Source organism: Podarcis vaucheri, assembly GCF_965113315.1.
Source record: "Podarcis vaucheri genome assembly, chromosome: 4".
In the NCBI taxonomy this organism is placed as follows: domain Eukaryota; kingdom Metazoa; phylum Chordata; class Lepidosauria; order Squamata; family Lacertidae; genus Podarcis; species Podarcis vaucheri.
In genome coordinates this window covers 67401019-67422347 of record NC_138762.1, presented here as the reverse complement: position 1 = coordinate 67422347, position 21329 = coordinate 67401019, and the positions used below count along the sequence as shown (strand labels likewise).

Below are 21329 nucleotides of genomic sequence, written 5' to 3'. Positions count from 1 at the left end.
CTCTTTTGTGTGGTTATGACCAGAGATGCAAGTTTTTCTTTTTTTTAGCCCGTGCAACTATTTTGCAATACTGACACCCCTTAAAACAGTGACATACAACTGTGTGTAGGTGTAATTGTGCAATGTGCTATGGGACAACATGGCCTCTCCCTTTTTCTATTTCACAACTCTTCCATCTGCCAGTACGATTATCTTCCTTCATTTATCTATCTATCTATCTGCCCCTGTGACTTGTTCTGGCATATTTACAACTTTTTTCTTCAATAGTTGCACAGAAACACAGGAGAGGGTATACTCCAGAATCAGATGTTTCTTTGTTTAGGTGTCCATTGCAAGTGAGTTTACAAACATTTTTTGCCTACCTAGATAATCAATTAGTGAACCAACAACATTTGGGCATTTACAGTATAACCCTGAACCCGATTCAAAGGTAATAATTCATCTGCAATGAACGTGGGGGTTACTGGGTTCTTTTTGTTTTTATATAGATTGTGTATTTCATGTTTCTATGTTATGATTTTATCCTGTGAACTGCCCTGAGACCTCCGGATATAGGGTGGCATACAAATAAACAAACAAAGCAGGGCTAGAAGAGAAGAGCCCTGTTGCAGTGGAGAAGGGCAGTAATATTTGTTGCTCTACAAAGCAGGGAGATGAGTACTTAAGTACTAGAAAGGGGGTGTCTCAGCCATCACTGAATATTGTTGCCACTCTCCCCATACCAACCATGATTTAAATCTGATGACCAACCTCCAGCAAGAAGCAGTTGTGGTATTTTGCTCTTTTGAAACATCTGCTGGCATTTCCTCAACTAAGTCAGCAAACTCAACTGCCAGACCAACTGCTGCTTCTGAGTCACTATTTCTGCCAGCCTCCTAACTGGCTAACTAAAAGGGAGTCAGCCAGACCATTTCTTAAATTCCTTTTCTGTACAAGCTTTTCTGTTGCTCATCGTAGCCTCAGCAGGTTCCATCTCCTTTCCCCATGCTGGCTCTCTACAAATCCCTCAGCTACAGAGTGAGAGCTGCCTCCATTTTTGGCTTCTTCTCTTCCACACCCTCTCATAATTATCATGGAGGAAAAAAGCAGCTGTGGCTCATCCCTAGCTCACCTCAGCGACTCTATAATGGCATTGGGCAAACTGAAAACAAGCAAACAAAAGCCAAGAGCTGCTGCTGCAAGGAAAGGGGGGGGGGACACCTGGGAGCAGATTTCTGTCAACAAAACAATGGTTTATTGGTCTTCTGTCCTGGTCTTGAAAAGATTCCTGCTGAGGGACAACTTATGCCCTACGTAGGGACGGGTGCCAAGAATAGAGCCAACCTGAGATAGATGTTGTACAATGTATTTTAGAAATCTCCTCTGCAGATATTTGCAGATGGCCCCAAAATACCTAAACAAATAAGCAAGCAAGTTGGAGAGTTGAGCAGAAAATTATTTTTTCAAGAACTGCTAGGGTAGAATTAGGAGAAACCAGGACTAATTTTGTTTTTTTGAGGAAGTGTGTGGGTGAGAGACTGTGTTCTCAATTGTGCGCAATACATTTGCAAGGGAGTTGGTGACAAAGTTTAATTTCGAAGAAAAATCATGCAGAAAATGAGACGTGGGGAGATAGAGTCTTGCTGCTCTGCCTTATATGCTTTCCCCTTTCAAGCTGGGTTTATATATGAATGTGAAAGTGAGTAGGTTAAGGCTGTGCTGGCTCTGTGGAAAGAGGAACTTTTAGTATATTTCTGCTGGAGAGTGGAAACTTCCATTGGTTATCATGCCACAGTTTGTTTACTATTGAACTGTACAACCTGAAAACAACAAAGTTGTAAAAAGTATCCAGTGACTCAGTCATTCATTATATAGTTTTTTATACGGAACAGCCTGAAAATAACTTAAACTGGGGGTTTCCTCAAAAAAAATTATATACAGGGCACAAGATAAGCCTTGTTAGTGTTTGCAGTTTTTAATGGGCTACAAAAATGCATCCCTGACTACCTGATAAAGAACCAATTTAATAGTCAGACACTGTGTTCAAGTAATAATAATTTCAACTTACCATGTGAGGCTTCCTAATAAACTTCCTGAAAGGCGGTCTTAGAAATCTCGCAGGTTTTTGGAATCCATACGTTTGAGTGTTTCGTAATTTTGGAAAGCTACAACTCTGTTCATCCCTAAACAGACACAATATTAAAAGCTGCGAAAACTAAAATGATGCCATGTCTAACAGCACAGCATTTTAAAATTAGGATCAAATAACCTATATATATATATATTAATCCATGATCATAAACTCACTAGCCAGCCAGGCTAATCCTCCCTACCCATTGATATCAAGCAGGCACATTCAGTGCACTGTTTTAAATCCCTGCTAAAGTCTTTTGTTTAAGCAAGTCTACCTAGACATGCAAATTTAGCATGTATTTTAATATGCAATTTTTAAATGTGTATTTTTAAAATGGTTGGTTTTGAAGAAAATAAGCTAGCTTGTTTTAAATATCTGATTTTATAAGTAATATTTATGCATGTTTTACATAATCCATTTAGGTTTTTATGACTAAACAGGATAAAATGAAATGAAATAAAATATCCATGCAGACAAAAATGCAGAGTACTGAATGTAAAGGTCACTAAAATAAACCCAAGGATACTCTTGAGTATGTTGCTATGAAGCCTTCATAACCTGACTGGGGAGAAATATAAAAACAATGCAGGTTCTCTGTTGGATGAATCAATAACAGCCAATACCCATTAAAAAAATTAATGTGTATTCTTGTTACTATGGGTAACTTACATTTTTGAGAGCTGAAGACATTTCTCATAAACAGACACTTTTTCAGACACAAACAAGCAATCAAGAGGGAAGAGTCTCATGGAAAGCCATAGGTTTCCACAACAAATATCATATATACAAAGCATCCTTGTCTGTGCCACATTCTTTATGCCGAAATTAAATGTTTCTGCATGATTGCAAACTGCAAGTTGTGAAAAATCACAACAGTATTTATGCAAAAACCTAGGATGAAATCCTTTTTTCTCTGCATTATTTCCATCAAGTTTGGATGCATCAGTTTTACAGAGTTCTATATGAAGTCCCCTAAGTGTCAAGAATGAGAAGCTGTATTTTGCTTCAAATGCATAAAATTGGGGAATTACCAAATATTTACGTGATATGTCTTAAATCTGTAAACATAATTGGCCAGATACTGAACAAACAAAAATATATTTCTAGAAAATATCAAATGTAAACCGTAGTACCCACCAAAATAATGCTGGCAACTGAAAGCCAGTTTCTATAAGGTTTTAAAGCACTTACTGATGTTCCTCCTATTTGGGAATGTTGTGAGGAAGGACACTTAAATAGTGAGGTAGCCACTGAGAATCCTTTCATGGGAGTGGATGTACCACATGGATAGCAATTTCCACAGGGCATTCTCAGTAGATCAAAAGAGAGCACAATGGAAAGCAGGTAGAAGGAACTGGGATCTTGGCAATTCATCTGGGCAGAAAATGGGCCACTACTTTTATGCTTGCTGAAGCATCCCAGCCGTCTCTGTGGGCAGCCACTTACATTACAGTAATCTTCTCTAGAGGTTTTAAAGGAATGAAAGATGCAAGAGGGTCAACAGGATACAATTATTCCAATTATGCTAGGCAGAAATTATAAAATAGGAGCATTAGATTCTCAGTACCATATGCAAGCTGAAAGCCAGAAAAACTAGTGGTTTAAAAAGGAGAGAGTATCCAAGTGCAGAGAAGCATTGCAGACAAAGTGGCAAATGGCTGGAGTTGATAAAAGAATTCAGTTTCTTCCGAATGGCCTTTGTGAGCCAGAACTATTCTGAGTCAGTCACGTACCCCTGAGCACTATATGCTCACTGGATGTAACAATGACTTAAAATTATCTCAACGAATAAAGCCAGGCTAAATTCCTGACACTGTGAATTCACACTCTGTATTCAATTAGAAGATCTAACTTTATTTAAATATTGAGTAATCTGGTCTACAAAATAGGTGACAAATTCAGTAAAGAGAGCCAAGAATGACTCATCTTCCAGCAGAGACATCCAGAGTTCACCAGGCCATACATCACCCAGAACAGCTTTGCCAGACAGCACTTTGCAAACACTATGACTGAAGAGATATATTGCTTTGCGCTGCTGTCACAGTTGGTCAAGGCTATGTGGACTGTGAAATTTTAAAATCCTATACTATCTAAACCAAATTTCACTGATCAGATTTTTCAGTAAACAACTTAATTAACTAAGACTTCCAAAATCCAGCGTTTTAACCATTTGAAAATTTATAAGGATGAGGGAAAGGCGAAGAGCACAGACAGAATGTTTGCAGAGAAAGAAACCAAGAAATAATAGCAACAGGATGGGACCAAGAGAATGGGTACAGGGAATCTAAAGACAGACAAGATTGGTTACATGCATACCAGGTCCACTTGTTCATTCGAACTCAAGAATCACAAACCCTCAGAAAAATCAGCCATACATTTTCAAAATTATCCTCAAATCAATATGGGTTACAAAACTTTTTTAAAAAACTAAAGCATCCCAGAATATTGAATTATTCGTCATAGAAGAGACTGCACACTTGCAATTACCATATTCAATACCAGCATCCCTATATATACACAGTTAGCAATGTAATTAGGACTTCTCTCCATAAAGCCAATTAGCTACATTATCTTTTAGGTACTGCAAAATAGCATGATTCATATTTTTTTGATAAACTGATGAAAAGGGTGTTGAAGACAGACAATAAGAGTCAGTGTCTCGCTCCTGTCTCTATGCATCATGCACATCATCATTCTTCTTGTTGTAATTCCCATGTGGTAGAGATGACCAAAGAGTAACAGCTGTCCTCCAGAATACATGAATGGGGAGAGAAAATGCTCATGGAAAACTGTGACTAGTTTGGAGGGAGATGAGATCCAGAAGATGCTGCTTGGCAGAATGGGATTACAGGCAGAGTGGGCATCATCTGGCTTTGACAACCAGACAAATCGAAGCAAGCATAATGAGAGCTCCACCCTCAGACTTCTGACTCAAAGTTTACCCATACCACCAAAGGCAAGAGACATCTCTAATGGGCTGTGCGGCTAGAAAGCAAAAACCTTCTGTATAGTCCTACTTGAGCTCAAGCTAGAGATGAAAGGAAGGAAAAAATGAGTAGACTTTTCTACACCCTATGTCCATCATTACTCTCACACAGCCTAACATAGCATGGTGACAGTTTAGCGTCTAAACTAGTTTGACTTCTCATCCTCATCTCTATTATTATTGGGACTAACATATACAATATACTGCATCAGGGAAAGGAGGACCTAAAGATTACTGCCAAAAGCAAAGCTAACTTTAATTTATCCTTTAAATACATTATAGAAAATTAAAACCATAGGATTTCTGAAGTGTCTTTGAATATTACATTGAAAATGATGAGGGGAAAGGGGGAAAAAATACTCTAAAATGAAATATGTTTTAAAGTTCATATAATGCAACAGAACTTAAAAGTGCAACCTGTTATTTGAACACAATTACCTATGTGATGCACCATCGATATAAAAGTTGTTCTCATCTTCATTCCGCAATCTTTCTTTTCTTCTTCTCTCAATGTCATATCTTAGATCATTTGGATCTTCTAGAACTCTCATCACGCTCTAAAGAAACAATAAATGGCTTACAGAATGATACAGTTCACTTTTATTTTTCTTCATTTTTTCTTATGAACAAGATTAGTATTAGAAGAAATAAACCAACAAAACAAAGAGCTTCAAATTTTTGAGATCAGTGTCACAGATTATGTTGACGTAAGATTCTAATGCGGTATAGTGGTTTAGAGCAGGGTGCCCTGCAGATGGTGCTGGAACTCAATACACATCAGTCCCAGGCAGCAATGGTGGGACTTGTTTCCATTAACATCTGGAGGGCATCACACTGGCCCCCACTGATTTAAGTGTTGGGGGAGGGCTTTGAAGACCCAGGTCCAAATCCTCATTCAGCCATTAAGCTCACTTGATGTTGACCCAGGCACTTTCTCTCAACGAAACATACTTCACAGGGTTGTTTGGGTGGGTGGGGGAGCACCTATGTGTGTGTGGAGAATCACAAACCCTTCCTTGGTATCTTTGAAGAAAGGATGGGATATAAATGTAAGTAAATTAGATATATATATCCATCCGGTACAAATTATTTAAGTTAGTCTATACCACTTTAAAATATGAAGACATTATAGAATTACAATACTGTCACTGAAAATACAATTTCCTTACATTCCAAAATAAAATACACATACCTGCTCAGACTTGCATGGAACAGCTCTTTTTTTCTGAAGTTCGGCCAAAGACATATCAATTCTCCTGGTATAATGAGCATATCATTCAGCATCAGTACGAGGGTCAAATGGAAGCAAGAAAGTTAACTTCAATAGGAACTGAATTATCTTACTATATAATATTGTGTAAGAAAAAAGTCATGCTGCAGTTTATGTGGCATGTGAGCTGTAGGATGGTAACAGCAGGCAGAGCAAGCAAGCTAAGCTGGTCAACCAAAAAAGTGAGGAGGGTGGCCCAGGAGGTTGAAGGAGCTGTGAGATGATTGGGTGACGTGTAAAAGGAAGGGGTGGGAGGTTAGCAAAGGAAGTTTGGCAGGGGGTAGGTGTGGTTAGTGAGCAACGCAAGTATGGGTGGCAGTACAAAAATACTTGCATAATGCATCTTTACAACCATTGAGCTACTAGGAGTTTTACTGGTGCTGGTGGTAAGGCACCAGATTGGGAAATATTGACATGGACTATGGGAGTAGGTCCAAAAATCAGAGGCCAGGAATTGATGCACGTGGGAAAGACATGTCTGCTTGGTCACATTCATATTCAAGATAATGCTGTGTTTTAATACCATGTTCGGTATACATTCCTAGTCAGGCAATTTATGTCTATTAGGATTGAAATCCCGGAGGCATAAACGAAAGTCATTAACCAACAAAAAGCCAATATAGGTCAGGCCTATGTATGCTGTACTCTGTGTGCTAAGTTTCCACAACTGCACTCTGATGATCAAATCTTCGCATAGAAGTGAAGATATGAATGAACATGCATGCACATGCAGTCCCTTTGCTCCCACTTCTTTGCTCCCTTTGTGCAAGCAAGCTGTGGCTAAGCACAGTTCTCATTACATCTGAACATGGAGCTATGGTTAACGGCGTCCAAACAAGCCAGGATATGGAAATGAGCTTTGAACCATGGTGAGAGGCATGCCAGGTAGCAAAGAAATGGTCTGTCAACTACTGAGCAAGATTTTTACTGGACCAATGTACGTTTATTTTACCTGTGAATTTCTGGATTTGAATGTCTTTTAACTTCATTTGCCAATGGCTTATCTTCTATTTTTGAGAAACGCTCATGTAACGTTAGATCAGGAGATTTAAAGTAATCTGCTGTGAAGAGGATAAATAGGGAAAAATAAGTTAATCCTTTTCATTACAATTTCAGCATTAAAAGTGGTGCTGAAACTAACACGCTGGAGACAATGAAGCTATGAAGTTATTTATGTCCTCATGGCTTTGTATATCCAAAGCCATATCTCTCTCTCTACATTATCTCTAATGATAATGAGTGGAATTCCATGTTACTCTCTTCCAATGGCTCTATCTGTGCAAGAGAGGGGGAAGCCTAATTGCACAAACAAAAATCCTTGAGGAGGGCTTTCACTGATTAGCTCGTTAGGTGAATCCCACCCACAGATTTAGCCTTCGGCAGCCCCTCAATAACTCTCTGAGGTCCTAAAGACATGCCCCTCTAAAGATGTGAACAACATTACTTACACCTCAAAATGCAAAAGATAAAAGCAATACTTACTTTTTATAAAAAGTTCAAAATGGGCAACAAGACAAAAGATCTAGAATATGTGTACATAATTTCATTTTCTCCTGAATTCAAGTGTACTTCTGTTTAGGTAACCTCATATGACTTGAAGAGACCATAACTTGTTAAATGCAACTACCGTATTTTTCACCCTATAGGATGCACCGTCCCATAAGGTGCACCTAGTTTTTTTGGGGGGGAATAAAGGGGAAAAAATACCCCCCCCAGGCACGGGGCTGGGGCGGGGGAAGCTTGAGCTTCCCCCGACCCCAGCCCCCAAACAGGCAGCTCTCTGCAAGCCGTGGGAGCGCTCCCGCTGCTTGCTGAGAGGTGCGCGAATCCTGGATGAGCTGAGCGCGCGCAGGCTTCAGCATGCAGGCAAGTCTCCGCAAGCAGCAGGAGCGCTCCCGCTGCTTGCAGAGAGGTCCGCGAAGCCTGGACGCGCTGAGCTCAGCACCCGCAGGCTTCAGCATGCAGGCAACTCTCCGCAAGCAGCGGGAGCGCTCCCGCTGCTTGCGGAGCTCCCGCTGCTTGCGGAGAGGTGTGCGAAGCCTGGAGAGCGTGAGGGGTCGGTGCGCACCGACCCCTCTCGCTCTCCAGGCTTCAGCAAAAGCCTGCATTCGCCCCATAGGACGCACACACATTTCCCCTGTTGGGAAACTGCCAGGGAGATATAGTCCATCATGGCCCCAGGCCGGCTGCCGGACGTCCATCGATCTCCCGTAGACAGGCAGATCCAGGAGTTAGCGACACGAAGCCTCAGAAATACATTGGCTGCATTCTGGGGCTTGTGCACACTGTTTATCAGCAGAAAACACAGCCAGAAAGCTTGCACCGCAGAAGAGCATTATTTTCAGACTTTATTTAGCATTGAACAGAACAAAGAAAAACATGACCGTTCTGAGTCAGTGACTCCAACCGACTGAGAAATCGAAAGGAACAGCAGAACATAAACATCCTGTGAACAGGACATGCTCAGACTTTGTGTGACTCACAAAGCCTGCTCCCTTTTAAGGTGGAACGGAAATATCCCAACATCCCCTTCATTTTTGGAGGGGAAAAAGTGCGTCCTATAGGGCAAAAAATACGGTATATTTTTGTTCAGTCTTTTTAATTTAAAACTGACCTTACACGTGAGTTATAATATAGAAAGGGAAACTGCCTCTTATTATTGCTCAATGTTTTCTAGGACTCTGTTTCACAGTCCAAAAAGCACTAATACGTCTCTCCTTTCTTCTTACAAAGATTGTGAGAGCTCAGAGAGCCAATCTTATGATAAATCTAATAATCATATATACTAATAGTGATTGCAATTCTCCTAGTCTCTTATGTAGCCAAAATCACACCATCCATATACAGGAGCTCAGGGAGAAAATCCTAGTGGGGAACTCCCTCCTCCCAAAAAACCCAATGAATGGTGACTGTCCATTGGAGGGAGATGGAAAACTATGTAGCAGAATTCAACTGAGTATCCTGAATAGGAGCACTCCACACTGCACACAATTTGTTACAGGTCCTACATGAAATTTCTAATTTAAGGAGTAGAAAGCAGTATTTCCTGGATTTATTATGGTAAACTACTAATTTCTTGCTCTGAAATCTGCAAAATATTGTACCACCATTAAATAGGGATTATTCTTGCACAACTCTGTGAAGTCTATATGATGTTTCACACATCCTGAGCTACTTGGATTAATGACATTCATAATAATTTGATAACACAAAGATGCAGACTACACCACAGATAATGTGCATGTCTAACACTCTGTAACCACCTTTAACTTGATGGATAATTGTGATGATTTCCTGAGCAAATTCTTTTGATGGGTTTTGTTCTACCTTCTGCGTCACAGATTTTATATGCTCAAACACTGGATGGAATTTTTCAGTTTTTCTACCCACAGCTACTAGATCACATGATGTCTGCCTCTCCATGATATGACTAGATGCACTCCTGGAATAAATTTAGACAGGTTTAGAAAATATTCCCTCAAATATTTAACATAACAGTAACAATACATTTTAAAAGGTTATTTCAAAGGAAAGTAAAACTAAGCATTCCACAAATGAAGGAAAGGTTTGCGATTTTCATAATGTAATACATATTACTTTTATATTAGGAACACTTTAAGTACTTACCCTTTTTCACAACCAATACACACACAAGTATTAAAGCAAACACAAAGAGTCAGTTCAACCTATAACACCCTGAGGACAACTCAAAAATTAAGTCTGGACAGAAATGCTGGAGACAGCTTTTGCTTAAATGCCATTTTTGTTTGCTTTCTTATTCTGCTGTTAATAGTGACATCACTGGGCCAAATTTTAAAAAATCATTCTGGATTCTCTGAAAACCGTTTTGTGCTAAAAATGGTGACCCCAAACATTTGGCTCAGCACTATTAGAAATCAGTATCTTAGGAAGAAGCCTTATCTCCTCTTTTGAACATGGTACATACAAGATTCTCTCCCATCTCCAGTTTGTAATCCTCTACTCTTTCTGCTATCCAAGGAAGAAGGTGCTTCCCTTATATCCTTGCCTTGGATGCATGGAATTCCATGGTATTTCAAATGGCTACACTGCATTCTCATTCTCTGGTGTCCCTGCGTGGAGCTTTTAGGGTCCTCCCGCAGAAAAGCCCTTCTTTCTCCCATTTGACAAATCTACAGCATAATGCATCACAAGAAGTTACAACACAGATTCTCACACTAGAGAAGATGTTGAACGTTTTGCCCTAGGTTTTGCTCTTGACTACTGCTGATATAAGAATCAGAGACCCAGGGTGTATATTTTCATTTAATTATGTTTCAAATATTAATGGCATTTAGATAGAATGCAGCACTGAAAAGTTTTTATGCATGGCTCCTGTGTGCCTATATTTTATAACCCCTGTGCTCTCTAGGCCATAAGCAATAAACCCTATCTAACCCTGAAGGTGGCACAAATGGTCATTAAAGATGTTGTTCTAGTTAGGACTGGGGAGGGAATCCAAACATATCTTTGAAGCTTCCTGAGATGGCTCGGGGATGAAGGGAAGCAAGACAGGGCAGGAATGTCAACAGCCCTGTCCAAGGCCTGGCTGCTAAGGAAACAGTGATAAAGCAGGACATTTGAGACCCAAATGGCCTGGGCACTTAGGGGCACCCCAAGGTAGTTGTGGCATGAAGTTACTAGTATGGAGCCATGCATGTTTTACTTGTAACCTTCTTTGATGTATGCAGAAGTATGTTTAGGAATGCTTTGATGTTTTCTGACTCTTTGTGTACTGTGTTTGAGTTACTATATAAGCTATGTTCTGATTTTCCTCTGGGCAAATCTTCTTCTTAAGTGGCGGTTCGGCTAGAACAACCACATTAAGTTGGGCTCTGTCCTACTGCAATAGTATCTAATAAACTCTGGATCCCTAACTGGGTGCCGGACTTGATTTTCTTCCTTGGTTCCATGTTTTATTTAAAGGTGGTCCCTCGCCTGGGTGACAAAGAGGTGGTGTAGAAGAAAATTCTTACCACACTGCTTATAGGTCAGGATCCAAAAATGCCTATGCAGATACCTAGAGCAATTGGGTGCATAAGAACTGTGTCAATTTCCCCATCCCATCCTGCTACCTACTTGAGATGCACCACCCAAGAGAGGGATGAATGAAGGCAGAAATTGTGGGAGAAGCTGCCCTTTATCTTAGGCTCAGACAGCAGAGTATATTGGGGCAGAACCCAGTTTTGCTAATCTTCTGGAGCAGTTTCTCGGGGGTGGGGTGGGGGTGTCCACAAACAATGTTTTGGAGGGCTTGCAGAAGGCCACATAAAATTATTTGAATTCCAACTTACCACATACATTTTAAACTGAACAATAAGTGCATGCTTATTAACAAAATGCACCATGAGATGAGTAATTAGGTATCTAAAACTTTCCAAATAAAGAGCTTAGGGACTTGAAATGAAAAACATTTGTAAAGAAGTAAGAAAAATTTACAAAAATAGATAACATATCATATTTGTTTTGACTGCTACTGGCTTCCTCAAGGCCAACTTAAACAGAATTTGAACACTGCCCTTATCTAAATCTCTATCCACTAAGACTATCTCATGAGATGCTGAAATTTTTCAGCACAGGGAGGGGACCTCAAACTTCACTTATCCATATGGAATTGCAACCCAACACTCAAAGGGGATAGATGTTATGCTGCTCAGCTGGACTGTGCCACTCCCTTCAGTTTTCTGAATACAGTAGTATCTTGGTTCTCGAACGGCTTAGTTGTTGAATAAATTGGCTCCTAAAAGACGCAAATCCAGAAGTGTTCTGGTTTGCGAACGTTCTTCAGAAGCCAAAGGTCTGATGCAACTTCCGCTTGAGTGCAGAAAGCTCCTGCAGTCAATCGGAAGCCGTGCCTTGGTTTTCGAATGGTTTCGGGAGTCGAACAGACTCCCAGAACGGATTAAGTTTGAGAACCAAGGTACCACTGTACAGAGGTCTTGTACAGAACTGGTCAGAAGCCAAATTACATTTTTTGCTTTTGGAAAGCAGTAGCTGCACTTCAGGACACCCCTACTCTTCTTTAGACTGCCCCAACACTCAAGTTAGTTTTCCTTGGTCTCAAGTTCCACTCTCTTCCTTGACCTACAATGGACTGCTGTTTTATATCATATATATCTATACATACATGTATACAACATACACACACAAAAATCCAAAAGGCAATACCTGTATTTATTTATGGTTTTCTTCATATCCACTTTGACTGTGAGTTTTTCCTTTCTTGTGTGGTGGACATCAGACACTTTTACATCTGAGATTTTGTGGTGAGTGTCATGCTGGTCTCTCCTTCCCCTAAAATCCATTTCTTTCCTGAGTCTTTCCTTCTCTTTTTGATCAAAGGGTAAAAGATCAGCATCACTTTTGTGAGATTTAACATATGAATTGCAGCCTTTTCCCGAAATATATTTAACTGATGCTTCTGTATGAGGGTCTTCTGTGTGCCTGACTCTTTCACTGTTATAGTAATTTGAATATTTGCTATTCCAAGCCTCTTTAGGAGAATTATATTTCTTCTCTTCCACCTTCATATATTTCTCTGCTCTTTCATCAGATATATATTTCCCTCCATCTGGATGTCTATGACGTTTCTGACTATAGTCATATGTAATCTTTGTTTGACAGCTATCACTGTACTCCTTTACAACAGGCCGATGGGTTTGAAGACCAGGGATTCTTTGCTCTCCCTTTTCTTGGTTGAGTGAAGAATGATCTTGCTTCCACTTGGAATTACTTGCTACTTCTCTATCATCATACCTCTCCAATTCTTTAGCCCTTTTAGACGTGTGCCCATATTCTCTGTTATCACGATCTTCAGGATACCTGTGTTGACATAAAGTAGTTTATACTTGCAGTAAGGAAGAAAATGAGAACTTACGTATGCAGAATGCTGGAAAACACAGGCTTTATGTAGAATGTGTCACCCCATGATCCCTCAAGCCACTAAAGAGAGGGGAAATTATGATCCTTTTATATGCTAGCCACCAACAGGATTAATTTAAAAGATACAATACTGCTCTACCACCAGCAGCCCACAATTAAACTATGTTTTATTCTGTTAGCAAAAAAAATGGTTTTCAGGGTAGAATCTTCAACTATAAGGACAATCGACTTTCACTTGAGGCTTTACACCATTTAAAAAAACCATTAAAACTGGGCAATTTCTCTACCTCTTCTGCAAAGAGCTCCTTGGCATAAATTCACTAGAACATCTTCGAGGTGATTGAGTATACTTGTCTTCTTGTAACTGGTGGTGCCTCAAGTCATTTTCATTCCACTTCCTTTCAAAGTTAGTTCCTAATGGCTCATGGAAAGTCTTCATCCCTTTTGTATTTCCAGCAGCAGCTCGGGGGTCTTCATGCATCTCTCTGTCACGTGTTTTGGACGGATAAAAAGAATGGTTGTGTTCTTTGCGAGACATTTCTGGATATCTGGAAGGAAAGTGGCATCTTCCGATATCAGCATTCCTTTCTGGTGAATGTGTCCTACAAGGTTTGTGACTGTACATATCTTCCGAAGGGATTCTTTTCAGAGTTGGTGAATATGACCTACATTCATAAAGTCGGTGGTGGTTAGTGTCATGTGGTGCATATCTAGTACTGGCTTGTCCATATTTCCCATCTTCCACTCTCCACGGCATAGGCTTCTTTGCATCTTTCCGGAAACCTTTGTATTCACAGTCATAATTGCTATGATTGTGCCTTTGTCTGTTGTGTTCCTGACTCCTGAAGGCAGGCGATAAAGACCTACATATAAACACACAAAAACACAATTCCATTTTAACTACTGTAATACAGCTTCTTTTTGTGAATTTTAGGCTCTTATCACAAACCGAGTCCAAAAGTCTCTGGCTGAAATTACCCTGAGTATCGCATTTTAACTAGCACATGGGAGCTTTGCAGTTGCGACTTGTAGTCTCTCCCATTTTAAAGTAAATTAAAATGCATGTCCTGATACTTAAAAGGACAATAAACACAAATAACAGGTTCCTGTAAGCAGATCTTCTCCATTATACAAACAGGAATCTCTCAGGAGTTGTGCACACAAAGCTTGCTCTGATCTAATGAATCACACTTAGTAAGCCTCTCCTTATATGCAGTCATTCCAACTCCATTCAAATAGGCATTAGAACACTAATGTGAAGAAAGGAGAAAACACTAAACTTGCATTTCTATTATCAGAATCTCTTTCACATGTGGAGTCCTGAACATATTTACTGTTCTACATTATTAGGACTCAGCCTCATTCAAACCCTGAAAAAGTCCCTTCTGACAACATCATTTAAGGCTCTCTTCTAGTAAGTTAAGAGAAACCTTTATGATCCGTAGAAAAATATGGACATTTACCTTCGTTTCCATCTTGGTGATCTTGATCGTGATCTAACCATCTTTTCCTATCAATTAATTTATTGAATCTATAAAGAAAATATAAACAAATGACTACTTATTAATAATTGGGATCTGTTACAATTAAAATAGATAACCATTTTAAAATGTTTACACAATATCAGAGTACTTTAGTTTAGGCTTTTTTTAATGTTTAAATGAACAGCCACATTGTGGAAATGAAAAACGAAATAGAACATTTGTATAAGCTATTCCTTTAAAGCAAAGTAGTAGCAATTTGCTGACTTCATTTCTGCAAGTTAGTGCTGATAGATTGCATCCAACTGGTGCCTTCCTGCTGATGAAAGAGGCTCTTTGATCCAATAGAACCTTCTATTGGATCAGAACAGGAACAGGAATCCTGGCCATCTCAGTTCTCCTTCACATCTACAATCCCCTTCTATACCACACAAATAAAATCTGTTTTGTAGGAGGATTTTTTGGAGGATGTTTTAGAACAGCGTGTGAGATGTAGAGGCTGAAGGATCACCAAAGAACATCATATACAAAAACAATGGGAGATGAGCCTAATCCACTTCATCTATATCAGGGATGTCCAACTCCCAAGAGACTGTGATCTATTCACAGAATATGAAAGTGGAAGTGATCTACCCATTGGGGGGGTGCGGGTCAAGGTGGATGAGCTTTTTTTAGAGGGCCACAGCAAATACTTCGGCCGCTGGGGAGGCTACAACAACATAAATCTATAAACAGAAAGTCATCCTGCTAACGGAAACTCCATCTTCCAGTCTTGAAATCGTGTGCAGATAAAGGAAAGAGGGAGGGGCGGAGCCGAATGCTCCTTTTACCCCGTGGACAAAAATGAGCCCGCGACTCAAATACTGCTCAGAAGCTTCAGCTATGGCACTTCTGGATAAGTTGGATTAGTGGGAATTTAATTGGTATAAACTAGCTCTGTTAAGAAGCTAGTAAATCAATGCGGGAATCCCAGGTTTTCAGAACACCTACTTATAAAAAGTGGAAGTATTTGAGATAACCTTATATTCATAAGCAGCTTGTATAAGGCATGTACAGTTGTACCTCGGGTTAAGTACTTAATTTGTTCCAGAGGTCCGTACTTAACCTGAAACTGTTCTTAACCTGAAGCACCACTTTAGCTAATGGGGCCTCCCGCTGCTGCCGCACCGCCGGAGCACGATTTCTGTTCTTATCCTGAAGCAAAATTCTTAACCTGAAGCACTATTTCTGGGTTAGCGGAGAATGTAACCTGAAGCGCATGTAATCTGAAGCGTATGTAACCTGAGGTACCACTGTATAAGGCAACTTTAAAAGCACAAGTTCAAAGGCTCCCTGGACAATAAAAAATTAGCTGCAGAGTATGTAATATATTTATGTCAGGATTACTCATAGTTCGTTAAATTCTATTTCTGAATCCCAGCTGAGACCTAGTCATTGTCTCTGCACATAGGGGTGTGGTGTTTGCTTATTATATCTACCTGAACAACTACATTCAGGGAAGTGGTAGCAACTAACATAGAGGCATCCAAGTATACTGCAATCTGGGATTGCTACACAATACTGCCCACTTTTGTGGCCTCTTTTACAATATTCCATAGTACTTCTATGGTCAGTTTGGTAGTGCCATCCATATGTGAAATCTGCACAGCAAAAACTGTTCAGTAAAAACCTGAGAGGCATGGCATCTTCAGTGGCTGCAGAGTCACTTTCTCCAGATGTGAAGAAAATGATGGAAGTAAAGTATGTGCCATTTAAACCTTTTCAAATAGGCAAGGATTTTTCAGCCAGGCACTGTTTTAATGTTATTATCAAACTACAGTATAACAATGCTCTGTCTATTCAACAAAAATATTTCAAATAATTTATTAAAGGCCAATGAATATAGTAACACAAGCCAGTCTACTTCACCAGATGCATTACAACAAATCTGCTCCCATTAAGGAATCATAAGAGTCTTTGTTGTTGTTTTCTTCAACATACCAACCCTGCTACTGATTAGAAGATAATATTCATATGTTGTGGGGTGAACCAACCAAACAGGTCCTTTTTCCATGCACCGTATTTGCAAACATATCCCTTTCTTTGTTTGTTTTAACAGAGTCCTATCTTTTGCTGGGACGCGGGTGGCGCTGTGGGTTAAACCACAGAGCCTAGGACCTGCCGATCAGAAGGCCGGCGGTTCGAATCCCCATGACGGGGTGAGCTCCCGTTGCTCAGTCCCTGCTCCTGCCAACCTAGCAGTTCAAAAGCACGTCAAAGTGCAAGTAGATAAGTAGGTACCACTCCGGCAGGAAGGTAAACAGTGTTTCTGTGCACTGCTCTGGTTCGCCAGAAGTGGCTTAGTCATGCTGGCCACATGACCCGGAAGCTGTACTCGGCCAGTAAAGCAAGATGAGTGCCGCAACCCCAGAGTCATCTGCGACTGGGCCTAACAGTCAGGGGTCCCTTTACCTTTTGCACAGAGTATTGTAAAATGAACATCTTCTCTTGCCTACTGTCTTACATATTCAGTTTTTCACTCATTAATGGAGCAGCAACATGAAATATGTTCTAATATCAGAAGTGTTTCTAGACAGTGCTCACTTACGAATAGAATAACAGTCCTATCCATGTCCCAAATGACTACACAAAGCCAAGAAAAATACCATAAAAATCACAGCCCTACCAATCCCAAAGTTGGATATGTGTGACAGAAATCACAGCCAAGAAAAAGGACTTGTCATCCAAACAGCAATGCAATCACATTGGTAGCGTGGGAAAGACTGACATCATGCATAGGATCTTGCTTCGGGATAAAGAGTACTAGCATAATTTACAGGACAGACACTCCTTTCACCTTGTGGAAAGAAACCGTTCACATAAGAGTCTTTAAAATTCACCCCAAAGTCAAGTCATTTAACATCTTGACAGGGATGTTTAATCCATTTAGAGGACAAAAAAATTACTACCAAAGTTACTCAATTTGTTTTGCTACTCTTCAAAGAAATGTGAACAATGATTTATATATTTACCCAAATCCTTACATCCTTTTAATACAACTTGAATCTGCTCATCCTTCCTTCTGCTGGCTACCAAAATTAAACTACAGGAAACAAAATGTTTTGGGAAATAGCTCTGGATGATAAACAGATGCACATATGACACTCCTTTAGATGAAGAGACATAATTTAAAAAGTTATTCCAAAGGCTTACTCTATTCCCTGTGACTTCAACCTTTGTGGGTGGATGGCAGCTGCCAAGCCTAGGATGTAACTGCTTTAGGCAAATGGGTGGATTTTGTGGCATGCCTTTACATTTCTGTAAGTAAGTAAAACCTGTTGTCAGTAGCTCAGGTGCAATACAAATTCACGTTTTAGTCAGAAGTAAGGTAAGGTCCCTTTTTCTATGGGGACTGGAAGGCATCAACAAACCATTTTGAAATCCACAAGACAACGTTTAGAAAATGTTGACATTTGGGGCAAACACTTGGAATTCCTTTGTAAAGATATCAGCACAACATGCCAAGGCTTCACATGCTTCACAATAAGACTCACTAAAAATAATTTAAGATAAAGTCTCAGTCACCAGAGCAGTAATTTCTTTTTTTGAGGAAATGTCCTTACACAGAGAGATATGCAAGAACACAACCTTTGTCATGGTCACTGGCTTCTATCCAGTTTTCAACAGAGGATACTTTCAGACTGACAACTGCTTTCTTGTATTGTCATCTGTTTCTGAAACATCTATGTAACTAATAGCCTGAATGGCATTTGACTTTGCCTAATGGAAAGGTAAGATATTTAAAAGTGTTAGAAAAGAAAGATCTATAAAATGAGGAAGGTTATAGGATTCATTATGCAGGAATGAAAATTGAAGATATGTGTTTGACTTCTCCTCTCCTTCCCACCCTTCACACCCATCCAAATCAAAGCAACAATAAGCAATCTTGGTTCTGTGAGTCCCTAACGATTACATAAAATTATTTTCAAAGGTCATATTCTGCCCCTCATCTCAACCTCATCACCATGCTCCAGATGTTCCACAGAGTCAAACCACAACAGAAATGAAAATGGCAAGTTCTAATGAGTTTGAAAAGCACAAAGGTTGTCAAATGACTTGTTATATAAACCATATCCCTGAGAAATAGGAAACGTTTTTATTTCTTCCACCTTGACAATGCAACACGTAGAAGTTTAGAACCCCCAAAATGACATTTGAACAGGCTTTTGTTGCTCTGCATGCTGCCTGTCCCCCTTTATGCCTGGTTCATTTCTACAGCACCTACTCTAACCTTGCTATTGCTTCAGTCGCTTCACTCAGAATCACAGATCCAGGAATTGACTCACAGGTCCCTTCCTTTTCCCAGCTGCCACTGAGGAAACTGTTTACAGAATCCCAACCCCACAGGACCCCTGATTATGTCTCATCTTAGACAGTCATGACTAGAACAAAATATGAGGTTCAGACTACAATCCTAACCCCACATACCTGTAAACCCCACTGAATCCAACAAGAATTACTTCTGAGTAGACATGGTTAGGACTGCACTACACACACACACACACACACACACACACTTTGAGCTCTCAGGTGAACAGCAGCCCTCAAGAGCATCCTGGGACTAGGCCTCACATTCTGATAATGGGGTATTCAACAGCCAGGGTGAATTTATATAGCCCTACTCTTACATTGTAGGGACGCGGGTGGTGCTGTGGGTTAAACCACAGAGCCTAGGACTTGCCGATCAGAAGGTCGGCGGTTTGAATCCCCACAACGGGGTGAGCTCCCGTTGCTCGGTCCCTGCTCCTGCCAACCCAGCAGTTTGAAAGCACATCAAAGTGCAAGTAGATAAATAGGTACCGCTGCGGGGGGAAGGTAAATGGCATTTCTGTGCGCTGCTCTGGTTCACCAGAAGCGGCTTAGTCATGCTGGCCACATGACCCGGAAGCTGTACGCCGGCTCCCTCGGCCAATAAAGCAAGATGAGCGCCGCAACCCCAGAGTTGGCTACGACTGGACCTAATGGTCAGGGTTCCCTTTACCTTTACTCTTACATTGACAAGAAACACAAATCTGTTTCTGTCATTATTAATAACTATGTGTCTAATACAGGAAGATTTGGGAAGGCAAAAGGTACATGACCTTCTGCCACAAGGCAAAAGCAGCATTTGTCTCTTGGGGGTGAGTAGAAGAACTCTACCACTGTCCTTGTTATCTGGTGGCAATGGATCACCCCATGACCAGGAAGGGGTGCTTTGCTGTTAGGCTGGATAAAGCTTTCACCTCATCCTGTACCAGCCAACTAGTTAAGAGAACCAAAGTGCTCCACACTGAGAATCATGGCAGTGTAGGACACTGTCATCACATGGAAAGTTTCACCTTTTTCAGGTTACCTCAGGTAAAACCCTCAAACCGTTACTATTCAAAACTTTACATGGGCTTCATCAATTGCCCTATTTTATCCTTTACACTGCAATTTATGAAACAGTCAAAGGCTTACACATTGATATAGTCTAAAAATTATGTGGGTAGAATTCACCTAACAAACGCCACCAGTGCAAACCCCTGTTTAAGGGCTTTCACTTGCACAACAGGGTTTCTATCCTGCTCCCCCTATGAAATTAGGGGAGAAATCAAAACTAGCTTGGCTGTAGATACTCAGGGATTTTTAAAACATTTTTTTATACTGGAAAACTGTGGCTGCCACCTTGACAACAGCTAAAATTCTTCTGCATCCATGGGTATTGCTGCTTTTGCTTCAGTTAATTTAGCATACTGCAGAGGGAACATTGCATAACCTAGCACAATAAACACCAGTGTTACACACAAACCAAGGCTGGCTAGCTTTTTCCAAGAATGCATTAAAGTACTCCAAAATGGACTACAATGCTAGAATCCAAAGATCTGGCAGCTACAAATGCATATGGATAGAATTAGGCACTGGTGCTTCCAGAATAAAAGTCATGATTAAAGGAAAACACTACTGTTTGGCCTGAAGCCCTCCACAAAAGTATATATGCTAGATGCGAGAAACCCAGAGGCTTTGGCTTGATGATCAACTTCTCATCCGTCTCTCCTCACTATGAGAGATTTTTAGGTGAGCAGGTTAATGGAGTGCATGGTACAGTAGTTTAGTTGGTAACCACACAGGAACAAGGAAGAAAGGAAATTGGCAACAGTATGTTGCAAATCTGCTCAAGGCCTCCTGGAGTTACTATGAGCCAAGTGATGGTAGCATGAACAACATACTTTACTTTTTTTAGCAGTATCAATTTTCTTGGAGTCTGTATAAGAAATCCCTTGCATATTTTGTTAAGGTTTTTGTTAATGCAATAAGAACCAGAACACTAAGCTGTAAAGCTGCTGTAAAACTACATTTGACGGAAACAGGGGCTGGGGAAACCCAGCCAGATGTCCGGGGTATAAAAAAAATATGTTATTATAAATTATTATTAATTCTAAATGATCCCTGAGTCAGATGGATGTTGGTGCCATTCTTGCTGAAACTGTTATAAAAAGGAGAAAGGGGTCTGTGATTATGCTCTACAAATAACAGTTACACAGAATTGTTTTTTGCATTTTTAACTGTACTATTGAGGTT

At 40.2% G+C, this 21329-nt stretch overlaps 1 protein-coding gene across 6 annotated transcripts in view; it reads right to left on the bottom strand.

Moving 5' to 3' along the window:
* The window catches only part of BCLAF3 (BCLAF1 and THRAP3 family member 3), a 32615-nt gene that overhangs the window by 6267 nt on the left and 5019 nt on the right, over nt 1-21329 (bottom strand). For 3 of the 6 annotated variants that reach the window (XM_082220591.1, XM_082220587.1, XM_082220588.1), the window contains exons 2-9: nt 14733-14800; nt 13557-14132; nt 12556-13209; nt 9633-9811; nt 7322-7430; nt 6292-6355; nt 5538-5656; nt 2048-2162 (exon numbers count right to left, since the gene is read on the bottom strand). In XM_082220591.1, coding sequence (XP_082076717.1) covers nt 2048-2162; nt 5538-5656; nt 6292-6355; nt 7322-7430; nt 9633-9811; nt 12556-13209; nt 13557-14132; nt 14733-14773 — 1857 coding nt within the window. In that variant the 5' untranslated portion in view covers nt 14774-14800. Of the gene's footprint in view, nt 1-2047; nt 2163-5537; nt 5657-6291; nt 6356-7321; nt 7431-9632; nt 9812-12555; nt 13210-13556; nt 14133-14732; nt 14801-17942; nt 18048-21329 lie in introns of all 6 variants that reach the window. The other 3 variants (XM_082220589.1, XM_082220590.1, XM_082220592.1) reach the window with 2 other exon arrangements.